This window comes from Corella eumyota, chromosome 5, assembly GCF_963082875.1.
Source record: "Corella eumyota chromosome 5, kaCorEumy4.1, whole genome shotgun sequence".
NCBI lineage: Eukaryota > Metazoa > Chordata > Ascidiacea > Phlebobranchia > Corellidae > Corella > Corella eumyota.
Genome location: NC_137494.1, coordinates 14,469,704 through 14,485,377, shown reverse-complemented (window position 1 = coordinate 14,485,377; position 15,674 = coordinate 14,469,704). Strand labels below are relative to the sequence as shown.

At 29.8% G+C, this 15,674-nt stretch overlaps 3 protein-coding genes across 3 annotated transcripts; 1 reads left to right on the top strand and 2 right to left on the bottom strand.

The window, feature by feature from the left end:
* Positions 1-3,799: 3,799 nt before the first annotated feature.
* Positions 3,800-5,779, top strand: LOC145753148 (F-box only protein 39-like). Its single transcript, XM_082569543.1, has 4 exons — positions 3,800-4,867; positions 4,927-5,032; positions 5,127-5,290; positions 5,648-5,779. Exons 1-4 carry the CDS (start codon positions 3,800-3,802, stop codon positions 5,777-5,779), a joined length of 1,470 nt encoding a protein of 489 aa, XP_082425669.1.
* Positions 5,780-6,134: 355 nt separating this feature from the next.
* LOC145752872 (NTPase KAP family P-loop domain-containing protein 1-like) lies at positions 6,135-12,481 on the bottom strand. The gene is made up of 13 exons (XM_082569235.1): positions 12,222-12,481; positions 11,841-11,971; positions 10,891-11,286; positions 10,433-10,657; positions 10,002-10,154; positions 9,648-9,723; positions 9,059-9,156; positions 8,431-8,553; positions 7,939-8,039; positions 7,561-7,699; positions 7,115-7,258; positions 6,872-6,982; positions 6,135-6,504 (listed from the first exon to the last, which is right to left on the bottom strand). The coding sequence occupies exons 1-13, from the start codon at positions 12,427-12,429 to the stop codon at positions 6,319-6,321; spliced, it is 2,091 nt and encodes a 696-aa protein (XP_082425361.1). The 5' UTR covers positions 12,430-12,481; the 3' UTR covers positions 6,135-6,318.
* A 1,510-nt stretch (positions 12,482-13,991) lies between these two features.
* Positions 13,992-15,226, bottom strand: LOC145753564 (alpha-(1,6)-fucosyltransferase-like). Its single transcript, XM_082569969.1, has 6 exons — positions 15,148-15,226; positions 14,790-15,027; positions 14,548-14,730; positions 14,324-14,474; positions 14,057-14,195; positions 13,992-14,008 (listed from the first exon to the last, which is right to left on the bottom strand). The coding sequence occupies exons 1-6, from the start codon at positions 15,224-15,226 to the stop codon at positions 13,992-13,994; spliced, it is 807 nt and encodes a 268-aa protein (XP_082426095.1).
* Between the last annotated feature and the right edge of the window lie 448 nt (positions 15,227-15,674).

The window sequence follows — 15,674 nt, the reverse complement described above, 5'->3', positions numbered from 1 at the left end:
CTTACTTCCTTATTCACTATACCCTTTGCTAATTACTAATTACGGAAAGTATCTCTAAGACTAGTTGTACAACCTACGTGTATAGACTTAGTTTGGCGATAATTTACTCTCTATAGATGCCCTTAGGCTATAACTTTCAAGTTTGGTAAAAAACTCTTGGTTTTTTATAGTCTATTTCATAAACTTAAAATAGTATGTGTATTATCTATTAATTTTTGTTAAGCTAATTTTTGTAATCATTTTACAAAAAAAATGCATTAACTTACAGACGTAAAATACAAAAAGTTAATTGTAATTAAACCTTGGACAAATTAACTCTTAAATCTTACATTATTGCCTCAACCCGGTAAAAGATACTGTAAAATAAAAATTGTTGTTATCGTATGATATTACCCCAACCCAGTTTCAAATTGTACAAGTTTAAGATAATATTAACCTCATAATATTACCCCAACCCAATCTCAAGTTGTACAAGTTTTAGATATTATTAACATCGGGATAAAACTCCAACCCAGTCTCAAGTTGTACAAGTTTAAGATATTATTAACCTCATGATATTACCATAACCAAGTCTCAAGTTGTACAAGTTTAAGATAATATTAACCTCATAATATTACCCCAACCTAGTCTCAAGTTGTACAAATTTAAGATATTATTGGTGTCATAATATTACCACAACCCAGTCTAAATTGGTACAAGTTTAAGACATTAATAATTTTGTAATGTTACCATAACCCAGTTTTTAGTTGTACAAAATTAAAATTTTTATTAATATTGAGGATAAAAATTGATTATTGAGGATAAACGAAAAATTTAAAAGTGCGTAACCTTGGTTTTGGTTCAAATGTCAAACACCACGAGTTGAAATATTTTTTTTAAACCTTGGCGCTTGGATTTAAATTTAATGTTTACAGTTGGATTGTTTTGGGTTTACAGTTGGATTGTTTTGGGCCTCCCAGTCTCTGGGAGGCCCTGACCTTTCCTCCTTATGTTATTTGTTGTGAGCCTTATACTATATTATAAGTTCTGAAAACTTTTACGTAGGTTTACTGTATGTCCCGTTTATTTTGGTTCAAGTAAAAAAAGAGTTTTTTCTTGTGCTAGTTAGGTTTTTTACGATTAGGTCAGTTTAGTTTTTTTGTCAGGTTAAATTTTTTTGTCAGTTGGTTGTTTTAACTTTAGTCTATTTGTAGTCAGTTTGTAGTGATTGTCAGATTGTATCATGTGTGTCTGTCAGCAAGTATTTGTCAGTCAATCTGTTTTTGTCAGTTTGTAACTGTTTTAAAGTGATTTTGTCAGTTTAATATGTCAGGTGTCAGCTTGAGTTTTACAACAATATTTATATATAGGTGTATGTGCAATTAATTTTATTTTATTATTTTAACTCAATCTTAAAACCCTAAAGATTATATATGTGTATAAAATGAAAGTAAAGTTGTTGTAAAATTATCAATTTTGTGGTATACAGTACGATAGTTTATATATTTTTGTTAAAATTTTCAGGTAGTCTATACAAAATGCTTAATTAATTATGACAGATTTAGCCATTGGTGATTAACTTTTTTAATGTGTGTGTATAAATAAACTGTTAGATTTTCTTTTAGTTAAACTTAAAAGCCTAAATAATTGTTTAGTATCTAATTGCTTTGAAAGTTTAAAAATATATTTTAAATAACTTTCACTGAGTTTATATATATATTTTTTTTAAATGTTATAAGTTAGTTTTTAATAGTATTTAAATAAAATGTGATTATAAAAAACTATTTTTAAAATGTGTAAAAAGCAGTCGCAAAATTTTTATTTTAGTTTAATCTTTAAACTTTTTTTTAAAACTGAATTTATATTAGATTAAATGTATATATTAATATTGTAGATGAAAACTGGATTTCATGAAATTTCAAATTTGCGATGATGAGTTCTTTTATAATAAACTGGAAAATGCAAGTTTAATTTCACTGAAGTACAACTTACTTAAAGGTTAACTGAATGTATGTTTCTGTTAAATATATATATATTATTAAAGTACACCATTTTATTTAATTTAAAACTTCAATTAATTTAAAATTATTTTTTAGAAGAAGAACACTTTTAATCAACAATCTATAAAAAAATCCCAAGATACTACAACATTTTTTATATATATTTAGATAGAATTTGTTGCCTGAAAGTCCCAGTTTTTGGTAAAGTTGGTCATATTATTGGCTGATCAATTCTTCAATTGAACCTTACTTATGGATGCTACAACATGAAAGCAGTGAAGACATCATAGATTAAACACTACATTATGCTGCTGTTCTACCATCTGTTTGTTATACATAAAAATATACTAAACCTGCAATTATGTATAAAAGTATAGGTTAATAAAATATTTAAAGAGATGGTTTGGTGGCAGATATTTTTTTTTTGATTATGTTGGAATTTTTTTCAACTTGCACCAAAATACCATTATTTTTAAAATTGGTCAAATAGTTTTCGAGATATTGGAATTTGCAGTTAAAATATTGTAAATAGGGAAAGTCCCTACGTCTGCGAGTCACGTGACGCCCGACGTCATCGTCGTAAGATCATATGCTGGCAAACATAGGAAAATGAACTTATTTTGCCCTCTCTGACCCGTTTGTTGTACTTTTTTTTAAATTTTTTGTGCCGAAAACAAACTTAACATAGAAAGCAATATTTAGCCATACTATATAAGACATTTTTTACTTTTAAAGTATTTTTAATTAGGTAGGCTATAATAAAAAATTATAACAAATTAAGGTTATGATATTAATTTTGAAAGTTTACTAATCAAAAACAGTTGATATTGGCTCACAAACACTTACAAAAAACAGACTATTTCAGGTATACCAACTAACAAAGATTAATTAAAAAACCACCAAAAAAAAGATTTATATTGGCCTTTTTTTCTCTTAACCACTTTAGTTGGCCTATAAACCTAAACATTAATAAAAAATGTGTTAATTTTAACGCGTTTTTACAACAGTTTACTAAAAAAATCTAACGTAATTCTCCTGTATTTTAAATATTGATAACTTTATCATCATATCAATATCGGAAACGGAAATTATATGTAAACGTATTGTTGTTATTTAGTTAGCGTAACAAATTGTGTTAATACGTTTTAACTGGTCATAGAAACGTACTAACAATTACTAGTAGCGTTAATTAGCAGTAACTACCTAGTTTTTTAAGTATAGGTTTTATTTTAATATAGTTTAAATGGTTGGCTGTTTTTATATGAAGTACTGTTAACTTTAGTTTGGTTATTTACTTATAATAGTTCTGTCTATTGACTTTATTTAGGCAATATATTAAAAATTAGATTTTGCAAGCCGCCATAAGTAAAGGGCTGTTGAATAGAAAATAAATTGGTTATACAAAAATTATTTATTTATGAAAATATCTATCTGTCTTTAACAAGTCTTGAGTAGCTTTGGTAAATAAGCTGCTGGTATTGTCCATTTAATTCTTACAACTTAAATCTTAAACAGTCCTGGTTTTAGAGGGCATTTTGTTTCACAATAGGTAAATGTATCTGACTAAATAGCTTGAATTAAGAGTATAAAGGTTGGAATATACTACAAATAGAAGGCAAAAGGAAAATATAATGGTTTAAAAAAGAGTATTTACCTACAACTTCTTAGTTTGTACTTCATCTAGTCTTTGATCTTGTAACTTTGGTATTCAGGTTTTGTTTAGTGTCATATTGTGAATATGACGCAATAAGTAAATAAATATGACTAAATAACTCGAAATAAAATGAATGAGCTGCAAATTTATTAAATTAACAAAAACTATGAGCATAAAAGTTAGTGACTTGGGGGAATTACCGCCTAAACAACGCAAGACAAAGCTTGGTTATGACGTCACTATGGAATCGCGAAGCCTGGAGACTCTTTCCTCCACGTCACAAAGTAATATTATTCTAAAGGAACATAATTCAAGTATTGAAACTGAAAATATCAAGAAAAACTGGGCCGGTCTACCACATGTTGCTTTAGCTATTATTTTCTCTCATTTAACTGAAAGTGAACGTCTTCAGGTGCAGTTTGTTTGCAAACAGTGGTACGATATTATACGTCATAGTGCATGTTTGTGGCGCACTAAATCTTTCAAATTTTCTGGTCGTGAGCCAAAAGACCTAACGCATGCTCCGTACAAATATGCTACACATTATGTCAGAACTTTTGGAAAATATCTTCAAAAGTTAGAGTTTAGATTGTACAGTCCTGTGTCTTCAAACGTGTGCAAAAAGTTTCAAAAATCCTTTAAAGTCTCAGTCGGGTATTTAATTAAGAACAAAACAAGACTCAAACAATTATCATTGCCAGTTTTGCAACTAGACAGGGCACAATGGATGCTCTATCGTGAAGATATGTGCGCCTCCTTGGCTAAGTTTTTTTGTAAAGGACAGCACACGCTAGAAGAGGTTTATCTTAGAGGGGCTAGAGCCTCATTTGATGATGGGTATAAAGTCCTATACGCTATGGGTTATAACACTGGGTCAACTATAACACATTTAGACCTAGAAGACTTCTTTTCCAACAGGCGACCAGTTTTTGATAAAACTCAGTTTGTAGACTGTTTTAAACACTTTTCAAATTTAAGAGAACTTGATTTAAACTACAGTTATATATCAGAAGAACTGCTACCTATGCTAGCTAAACATTTGAACCCTAATTCGTTGAAGCGGTTTTATATTAAAGTTTATACACACGATCCTCACAGTCAAGTTATATGGGGCGAGGCATGGACTGCTTTAAGTAATCGTTGCCCTAGCTTGGAAGTCAATATGTTGTTTCAAAGGGTTATGACGCCTGACGACCATTTTAGAATATTACTACCTGAAGTCCCGTTAACACAGGTAGTTATATTTTTCACAAGCTAGTTATATCAATTTAAATAGTTGCTTTTACTGTTCAGGTTACTTTTGATGGCTGTTATTTTGCTGATCCTAACTGGCAATTGAGGCCAACTATTATAAGTATTTTGCCATATTACAAAGATCGTTTAAAACGAATCGCAATTGGTAAGCCAAAAATGTAAACTTATTTTTATAAAAGATACATTTTGAGCTGTAAAAAAATTTTAACTTAGTAAACCAAAATTATATTTTTTTAAAGATTTGCCTGATACTCGTGAAGTTTTTGAAAATGAGTTACTAACATTAGTCCAACGCTGTAAAAACCTCACCTATCTAAAGATTAACGCTTTTATCGGTACTCAGTTTGTCGATAAAATATTAAGTTTAAAGCAAAATAAGAAATGCAACATAACTACACTGAAGGTATACCAAAACTTAATAAGCAAAATGTTGAAAATTCAATTTAATTTGGGTAATACTAAAATAAGAGATGCGTATGTAAACGTTAACAAAAAATTACTGAATGCGGAAAAAGGCGGAATTTTTATACCTTCCCTAAACTCCCCCTGCGCTTTTTAGTTAATCCCGCATCATTCCTCAGACCTTTGGTAAAAATTTATCCCGCAGTAAAGTACAACAATGCCATTCCGTCCCGCATTCCCCCTTTTTTTGTTAATGTTTACATACGGTCCCGCACTTTACCGCACCCCGTACTTAAGCATTGTCCATTGATTTTTTTAAAACTTTTACATTTATCAACAACTTTTAAACCTTATTAAGGTTCGCATATATGCAAGGGATTACGATACTCATGAAGAAGAACAAGACTTGGACCGTATTTACATCAAATATAAAGAACTTATCAGCCATAATATGATCGAGTATTATGCTACGTGTTGTGTTTGTTTATGATATTAGAAATTTGAAATACAAAATAAGTTTTAACAAAGCAAAAGATTTAGTTGTTTTTGTGCAAATTTTATACATGAAAACTATGGCATTTGTTTATAGTTTTTTTGTAGGTAGACTTTTCATTTGTACAGTACAAAATTTTCTTGATTACTCAATTTAAATCTTTTTTTAGGTAAGATTTACTTAGGCTAGAAAAGAAATTTCGTTTATATTTACTAAATTCTTAAAAAACACGCGAATCAAAAATTAAAAGTATATAGATAACAAAAGGATTTCGTAAAATAAATTTATTAGTTTTATAAGCAATATAACATACATTCTTTTATATTTTACAATAAACTACATGACTCTGAATATATTCCACTTACAAAATATTTCTTATATGCATATAAAGCACAACATAAAAAGTGGCATTGCAAAATTCTACCTAACTATAAATAATTCATCTTTGCAACTATGTATATATTTTAAAAGTTTTATAATAATTATATTTACATACACTATATAAATTTGCATAGTTATTCAATAGATTTTTGGTTTTAAATCGAATTAAATTCTCTAAGTGCCATCAACTTTTCTTCAAAAATTTTCCAATCATTTGCGTGCATTTCAAGTTTAAGTTTAAGTTCATTAAGCGGGGTTTCGATTAACATTTCACCAGTTATGTTTTGTTCGACTACATTTTTCTGATATTTCTCCAAATCAGAGAACATATACTCGTCCAACTAGAAAAAAATTGTTTGAAATTTTGTTACTTTTAATTTTACCTTTTTATTGATAAAAACTTATTTAGTTTTTCCATTGCATTGTATATTGATTAAGCCGCTTAAATTATGAATTTACAGGACCTAGAGGAACTAGGTTCAATTTTCAGTGTTAGCAATCAGATTTAGATTGTGGCGATCTGATGCCAACAAGTAAACTAAATACTGCCGATTCAACAATTCAATTGCCAAAAAAGATAATTTTTTTAGGTTAAACATACAAACTTGTCATACCCGAAACTAAGCTTGGGTACAACAGTTTATTACATGATTTGAATGTCATGTAATTTTTTTACATCAAAAATAAAATTCAAGACAAAGTATTAACCTCTTCGTTGATGTCTTGAGCGGTCCACTCCCAAACTGGTTTTTTATGCTTCCAACTAAGTGTCTGAACCATCGTTCTTCGTTCCTTTACTGAAGTTCTTGATAGACTTCGCTGTTGAAAATATTAACATAAACATAACAATAAAAAGGTTTGTATAAAACATAATACTTTTACACAACTATTATATTGTTTTAGTAGTAATGATTTCAATATTTTATTGGAGAAAGGAAATTTTTTGCTTACCGATATTATACGGCGAATAGAAGTTGCTAAGTTTGTTGTGAATAATAAAAACTTGTTCATTTCACCGACATTAAAATTGTGAGTTTTTAAAAACAAAATACAAACTTCACCATCACAATCTAAGTCCAACAAATTCTCCCAGTCCTGCAAATTTGTAGTAAAAGTAAAAAAATGGATTTATTACGAAATTTAAAAAGATCTCATTTAAGAATATTACGAAATATACAAATATTCTAATCATAAAGTAACTTTTATAAGCCGTAGCCAAAATATATTTGCCAGTTTAGTATATTGTTGTTCTAGTTAATATTGCTTGACCTAACAATAACTCTACAAAGTTATGGAAAAAATCATTTGCAATTTTGATTTATTTGCAACCTCGTCTTTTAGCATAAAAAACATCAAAATTAAATTTTATTTTTTATGTTACCAAATTACTTTCTTACCTTTACACTAGTTAGTCTTCCAGCAGCAAGATCATACATATCAATTAACGAAGTATCGTCAGCAATCTTACGAATCAAGTTTGGGTTAAGGCTGGCAAGTTGTGCATTATCTTCAACTAATTCGATCATCCAACTTAGACTAAACATGATTAAATTGTATTAAGTGAGTTGAACTAATAGTAGAAATAAGAAAACATAAGGCACTTGTTTAAAATATGTTTAATTTGGATTAAAATATGATTAAATTGTCCAATAAAAAGTTGGCAAAATATATTTTATATTTTAATTCAGTTTAGCTTATAAAGCTAGCATGTTAACCATATTTAGGTTTTTAGTTAAAAAAACTTTTTAAGTAAAATTTGTAGGTTGTTAATTTACCGGTATGGATATTGGTCAACAAATGCAACCCAAGCTGCAAGTCTTTTCGATTTCTCTTTAATATCCGGATCTTCTGAATGTTTAAGTCTCATCAGTTTGATCTAGACAAAATAAGTTCAGTATTCGGTAAACTATTATGTTTTATTGTTGGAGTAAAGCATCTTTTGGTAACACAAATTTTTACGGTTTTAAACTCAGTAACTACAGACATGTAGGCCTAGTTAGGCTTAAAAAAGCAGTTAAACGAAATTTTTATTAATTGATTTACAATATTTATGACAAACTACAAAGCTTGTTTGTCCAAAGCAATGTAAGTACTTTGGCTGGGTATTAAGATTTTATTAAATTTAATTCCAGGCTTAATATTCTATTGTCTATGAACTATCAATTAACTTTGTATTCTAAATGTGAAAAGTTACACACATTGAAATACACCGAAAAAAACACCGATGCGTATTTAATTAGAATAAGTTTAACTTATGTTTGATTTACAGCTAATTGGGACGAGATAAGAATTCGTTCCATGGTTTGTTCTGTCCCTTCTATCAAGGTTCTTAATTGTTTGTCTTCGCGGAAAATACTTTTAATAAATTCCATTGACTCGTAGTAGTCATCCTGTTAAAATTTGAATAAGATTTTTTTGTATATATTTTTATCCTCGATGTGGGAAAGTCAAATGTGCGACTTAAACATAGAGTAACATCAGTTACTCCGACCCAGTCTCGAGTTGCCTGTGGCAGTTTGGAATATTACAAATGTCTGATAATTAAGCTGCTGATTCAATGCTAACTTAGCAGGAGTTCGTACCGTTTATAGCACCTTACTTAAGGGCGCTACAGCATAAGCCCAGTGGGGACCCACAACCCCATGTGTGGTGTAGCAATTGTTCTTACTACACCACGCTGCCGGTTAATGTGACATATTTATAAAACAAATATAAATATATTTAACCTATCAAAATTAGAGTTGTGTAAAATATGTCAAACTTGTGAGATATGTTATGTAAACTTAATTGGAAAAACATCTATAATAATTTCAATTAGAATGCTTAAATATATAAATAAAACATCACAAGTATGTTAACTGTATTAAGTAGCTATTGTAATTTAAACATATTCACATCTGAAGCCAAATCGGTGAAGTTTCCCGTTGAATGACTGAAGCCGACATTTATTTCGCTTAGCATGACCCCATCAACAGTTTGATTGGTTTGCGGAACTATATGATACATTCAATCACAATTACAAACATTTAAAAGTATATAAACCGGCAGCGTGGTGTAGTGATAAGAACACTTGCTACACCACACATGAGGTCGTAGGTTCAATTCCCACTGATCTCATGCTGTAGCGCCCTTGAGTAAGGCGCTATAAACGGTATGAACTCCTGCTGAGCCAGCACTTCATCAACAGCATAATTATCAAGCAATTATAGTCTCTTTAATATGCCAAACTGTCAAGTCAACTCAAGACTGGGTCGAAGTAACTGATGTTACTTTATGTTTAAGTCGCGCATTCGACTTTCCCACATCGAGGATAAAGATATATACAAAAAAAACTCATTCTTATTAAATGCATTAACGTTAATGTAGTAATCTATATTCTAAACCTGCAACCATTTAATATCTAAAACTCTATATTTCAAGACTAAGCTCTTAAAAAAAAGTTATTTTTTACATTGAGGATTGAAAATAAGTTGTAATTCATTACCTGTTTGACTTTTGTTGCTTGGCAACAGAGATTGTAACTTAATGTAATCATCAAAAACAGGTATGTTAAATGGAAGCTACAAAATAAAAACTTTGAAATATTTAAACAGGTATTAATAACTATAAAATTAATTATGAACCGGGGCGCTAGAAACTGTTGAAAAGAAACAGATGGGAAGGAAACAAATGGAACCAAAACAAATGGAACGGAAACAAATGGAACCGAATTAAATGGAAAAGAAACAAATGGAATTAAATGGAAAAGAACAAATATTCAATTTTTTTAAGTTTCTAAAACCTTAATTGTTATATACTCAAATATTTCAAGTTTCAACATGAGCTACATTACAAATACCTGTATATGTTGCCTTAATGTAGTTAACCCACTGACTTTTACCGCAGTTTCAGTTTGTAAAGCTTTCTGCATTAGGTTAGCGACAACAAGTGGGTCCATGCATAAGATTTGTATGTAAGGGGAATTGCGACTTGCATGAATCAACTTAAAGATCTAAAGAAAAAAAATAGTAGTTAATGTAACAGTTATCCAGGGGTGGTGTAGAGGTTAGAGGACTGTGGGGGTCAGTCTTAAGGTTCTAAGTTCAATCCTCGGTCGACACTTCCTCTTATCAAACTTAAAAGCAATTGTCCAGTTAAATACTTACGATACAAAATTACAACAAAACGCATTTTAAAACTAAATTTGGGTGAAGAAAATTACTCGGTGTAAAGGCCGTGAAGTTTGTCCTCAAATATCGATAATAAATTTTGAATATAAAAATATCTAACTTGAAATAGGTCCATTAGTTTTCCCTTTCTTAATAGGTCGATTTCGTCAATTATTATACAAATTCTGATATCTTTGTTTAGCAAAATCGACATATATCGAACAGTTGATGAAATGTAGAATATTTCTTTTTTAACCGTTCCCAAAAACCCGAGACTTGACGAAAAATTTGTCCGCGAAGCTTTTGCTGCTATTTGTTGGGCTTGTGAATATACCAGATTGTAAAGCTAAAATAAACATGTAGTTTTATATTGTTGGATAGATTATTTACTTTATTTTTTTGCTTCAAAATTTAAAAAAGGGTCATCAAAATTAGATTGATAAACATATAATATAATTTGGTCAACAGTATTTCTTTGCTGATTGCATAAACTTTAAAGTAGCTTTACTTTTAGACTGTGAAGTAACCTTACAGGCTGTTTTAACAACCAAAAATTTAACAAAATATACTCAGAAATACCCGTGAAAATGTTCCTTGCAAGCTATATCCAAAAAACGAGACTGTTAGAAACCCAGAAGCAACGCCAACACCAATAGTGGAGCCTTCATTAGACGGTGTCGAACCAAAACATACGTTCAAAGTGCAGTAGATCCAGAAAAACAGCAGCCCTGTAAGGATCAGTATAGATGCAACTGGGAGAATAAAGACTGTGAAAGGTGCATGTTTCCACCGCTCAAAAGAATTCGTTCTTTTGATTGGATCAAGGTATGGTTTAAGATGTTTATCTGAGTTATAATGCCAGATTCGAAATAACTTAACAGCAAAACTGCCAAACGCTCCGTCAACCGCTAAAGCTATGTTGGTGATTACTCCAGCCCATATTACATCACTTCCGGCAAAATCCATAATGCTAAACTAAAAAAAACGTGTATAATATGTTTGCAAAATTTATTTTAAGAAAAAACGTTTACAAATATTTTTAAAAGTAAAAGCACACAATAGACCGGCAGCGTGGTGTAGTGACCGGCAGCGTGGTGTAGTGGTAATAACACTTGCTACACCACCATGAAGTCGTGGGTTCAATCCCCACTGAATCATTCTGTAGCGCTCTTGAGTAAGGCGCTATAAACGGGATGAACTCTTGCTGAGCCAGCACTTAATCAGCAGTAAAAATAATTGGGCAATTATAATCTATAATATCTCAAACTGCTAAAGGCAACTTGAGACTGGGTCGGAGTAACTAATGTTACTCTATGTTTAAGTCGCGCATTCGACTTTCCCACATCGAGGATAAAGATATATACAAAAAAAAAATTAAAGTTAATGTAACTAAAAGTCAATAATATACAAAGCAGCTCAAGACTGGGACAAGGTAACAAATATAACAATATGCTAATTCCTATAAATCGACCATTTTTACATCAAGGATAATAAACAAGAAAAAAAAGATAATTTAGATTAGAACTTACATCAACGAAAATAAATTTGACATCTTTGCTTTTCCTCGCCGTTAAAATAGGATTGAAAAACAGTAAGCGATACAATAAAGTGAATAAGTTAACTTTCAAATCATCTTTGCCCGTATTCCTTCCAATATTTTCTGTTAAAATTAAAAATTTACAAAACTTCATGAAGTGATCTATTCTTTTAACAACCAAACGTATAATGATTTTATTATGCTCATTATTTACCAGTATAAAGTTAGATATTAGTTCTAAGTTTATTATACAGCACCAGGTTTAAAATGTAAAGCTAGTTTTTTTAATATTGTGCTTAATAATAAAACGACAGACTGGGGTTTTTAATTTGTTGCTAAATAAAAATCTGAGTTTTTGCATTTAAGGAATTACCTTGAATTGAACCCAGCATTCTGCTTTTTCCACTCCCAAATTTACCATATACTCCAACTGTTAAAGGTGGCTCAGTTTTTCCAACTACATCAGACAATACCTTTGCCATTTCATTGTATGATATTGCATCTATGTTATTTTCTTTTGAATTAGCAGCTTCTGTGCTCTTGGAAGTCATTTTTGATGTTACTTTCGTGGCCCACACCATTAGAATGATCTTGTTTGTTACTTATTAATAAAGAAAATTAGTAAACAAACGTCTAAGTGTAATAACACGATGAAGCTTTAAGCAACAAAACGTTTTAAAACGGAAATAAGTCTAAATAAAGCGGATTCTTGAAAACATTTAAACACTACATTGACAATATAAATAAAACTGATTTACTGCTATTCCACAACCTTTAGCCTGCTTAGCCTAACTAGTTTAATCTGTAACTGTTGTTCTGCTATAATATTATCTCTGCAATTGATATCAGTAAATGCTATATTAAGAGTAGCACCCTACTTCCGCGATATATAAACAGGAAAATACGGCGACATGTGATTGATTGTAATAAAAAATAACTTTTAAACAGATACCTTTATTTAAATTAACAACTAAGTATAAATGATTTTAAAAAGATTTTTTTTAAAGTAATAGGGTAAAGAGAATAGCTAAATACCAGCGTAAATGGCAGCGTTTAGAATAAAATAACATATTTACAGTAAGCCCAATTAATAAAACGTAAATTAAATTTAAATTTTTTTTTGGGAATTTTTTATTATTTTATTCCTAAATAATTCTTAGTAAGGTATTAACATTATCCCAAACTTAACCCTTATCCAATTATATTGTTTACATGTGATTTCTACTCGCTCTCTTTTATATATAGTTCACTATAGCTGATTATAATTTATAATTAATGATGTTTAACTGTTACTACCTTAGTTTAAAGCTTTGTCTTTTGTATTGTTTTACAATATTTTAAGCACAACAACATTTGCATTAACTATTACTTACAAATATACCATATACATTTCATCCCTAGTTCAAACACAATTTTTTTAACTTTAAACTAACTATACCTTGTTTTACCTATTACCATAAATCTTTGAATAAGCATAATCTAGTAGCTATATACTTATACATCACTGTGAATGCTATCAATTCTATTTCACATGCTTGGTGAATGTGAATATAATGTTGTATGGTCTGTTAGTCAAGCAAAAAAAAACAACAATCCAAAATCGTGAACTTTCTCCAAACAAACTAATTCGTTTCACGGTTTTTCAGCGCTTTAAAATAACTCGTGTTGATTAATTAGTAATTAAATTTACAGACAATAATAATAAAGGAATTTAAGGCGATAACATTTGTATTTAAAGTAAAAATGGTGTTATTTTTAGCAAAAATTTCATAAACAAAGTCATTTAAATTATTGATATTATATTTTTCGCAAGGTTAAGATATTATTTAGGTTAATATAGTACTTATAAAAATTAGGTGAAAATAAAATTTGATTTTTCAAAAAATAAAGTTGTTAATAGTCTATTAACGTGCAATATATGTAAATAATGCGTTAGATAATATACAAATCAAGTGCACGAGGTATTGAGAAAATTATATTAAAATGATAATACCAAATAAAGAAATTTAGCTTTTAATAAAGACTTTAACACAAATCATGTAGGACTACAATTACAACAAGAAATCCAAAATATTAAAATTTCAAAATATTAAGTAATTTTTTACTTATGCATTAAATGTATGCACATCACTTTATAATATAATTATAGATTATTAAAATCTGAATAAAAAAAGTCAGTTACTCGATCTTCAATTACAAAATTTTTACTTGTATTATTTTTAATTATAATGTCTTTACTACTTGTCTTAAAACCTCCATTGTAGTAAAAGCTATCGTCCAAAGAAACCAATCTTTCAGCGGCATCAATGTACTTGGTATGTAATATTTCATAAATCAGTCTGCATATCTTAATCACAGATAAAAAGTAAAATAACAACAAACCAATATTGCATAATTGTAGTAATTTTAAAACGCAGCTTATTGAGTTTATAAAACAGTTTTTTTATACCAAGCAATTTGTTAACATGTACTTACATTTGAGGAAAGAGTGCATACAACAAAGTCGCAAGAAGTTAAAATCTTGAAGTCCATTACAATTCCTTTTAAACCTTGGTCGTTTCTTCTATTTTCTACAGCTGCTGATATTGCTATCTGCTCATCGTAGATGAATTTGTAATCTTTATACCTGTGTAAAAATACTTATTGATAATAACTTATATATTTTTTATGGGCATATGCTTTTAAACAATATAGATTACGTATCACGAAGCTGTGGTAGTGCTGTTACGTCATCAGTGGCAACAAAAACTGTTCGGGGAATAGAATGATTGCCAGTTGTAATGGCCAGATTATCGTAATATTTTTCTACTTGTTCCATGTACTTTTCGTTTGGTTGAAATTCAGCTTCACGTCTAAGTTTATCAGTTCGTCGAATGTGAATTCTAAACCAAAATATATTTTCTGAAAAATTGTTAATTTTCTCGGGGTTAGTTCAACTTACCCAACCAATGGATAATCACGAGGTTCGTTAATTCTCATTTTTTTCATCTTTGCGTCAATATGTTTCTGAAACTCATCAGTAACTTTAGTCAAATACTTGACAATTTGACCAAGCCACCAGACTGAAACATCGGTTTGAAATCTTGAAGTAATTTTCAACAACCCGGCAGGAAACATTAATTTTTTGTTATAAACAAAATGTGTTAACTCTATTCTTTTAATATCACAACCATTAATATCTAATAAAAAAAAACTTAAATTTATGATAAAGAAAAAACTGCTTAAAATATATAATTTCACCTTAGACATATCTTATTTAATAAAAATTAATTATTGTGAATAATATTAACCCTCTTTACCTGTATCTTCACAACTATTTGTATTAGGAAATAAGGCGTAGATTGCTTCTGTTCCATAATGTTTTACATTTAGATTCATTACTAATGTTTTATTTTTTTCTAAAGCTAAATGCATGCACTTAGCAAAGTGGTGCATTAAACAACCAAGTCCACATTTTTTCGTAAAATTGCAAATTAAAACTTTTCTTGCACTGCAATTTTTGAGATTCTAAAAATAAATTTTTTTTGTGTATATCTTTATCCTCGATGTGGGAAAGTCGAATGCGCGACTTAAACATAGAGTAACATTTGTTACCCCGACCCAGTCTCGAGTTGCCTGTGGCAGTTTTGGATATAATAGAGACTATAATTGCTTGATAATTAGGCTGCTGATTAAATGCTGGCTTAGCAGAAGTTCATACCGTTTATAGCGCCTTACTCAAGGGCGCTACAGCATGAGATCAGTGGGGATTGAACCCACGACCTCATGTGTGGTGTAGCAAGTGTTCTTACCACTACACCACACTGCCGGTCGAATTGGTCAAACT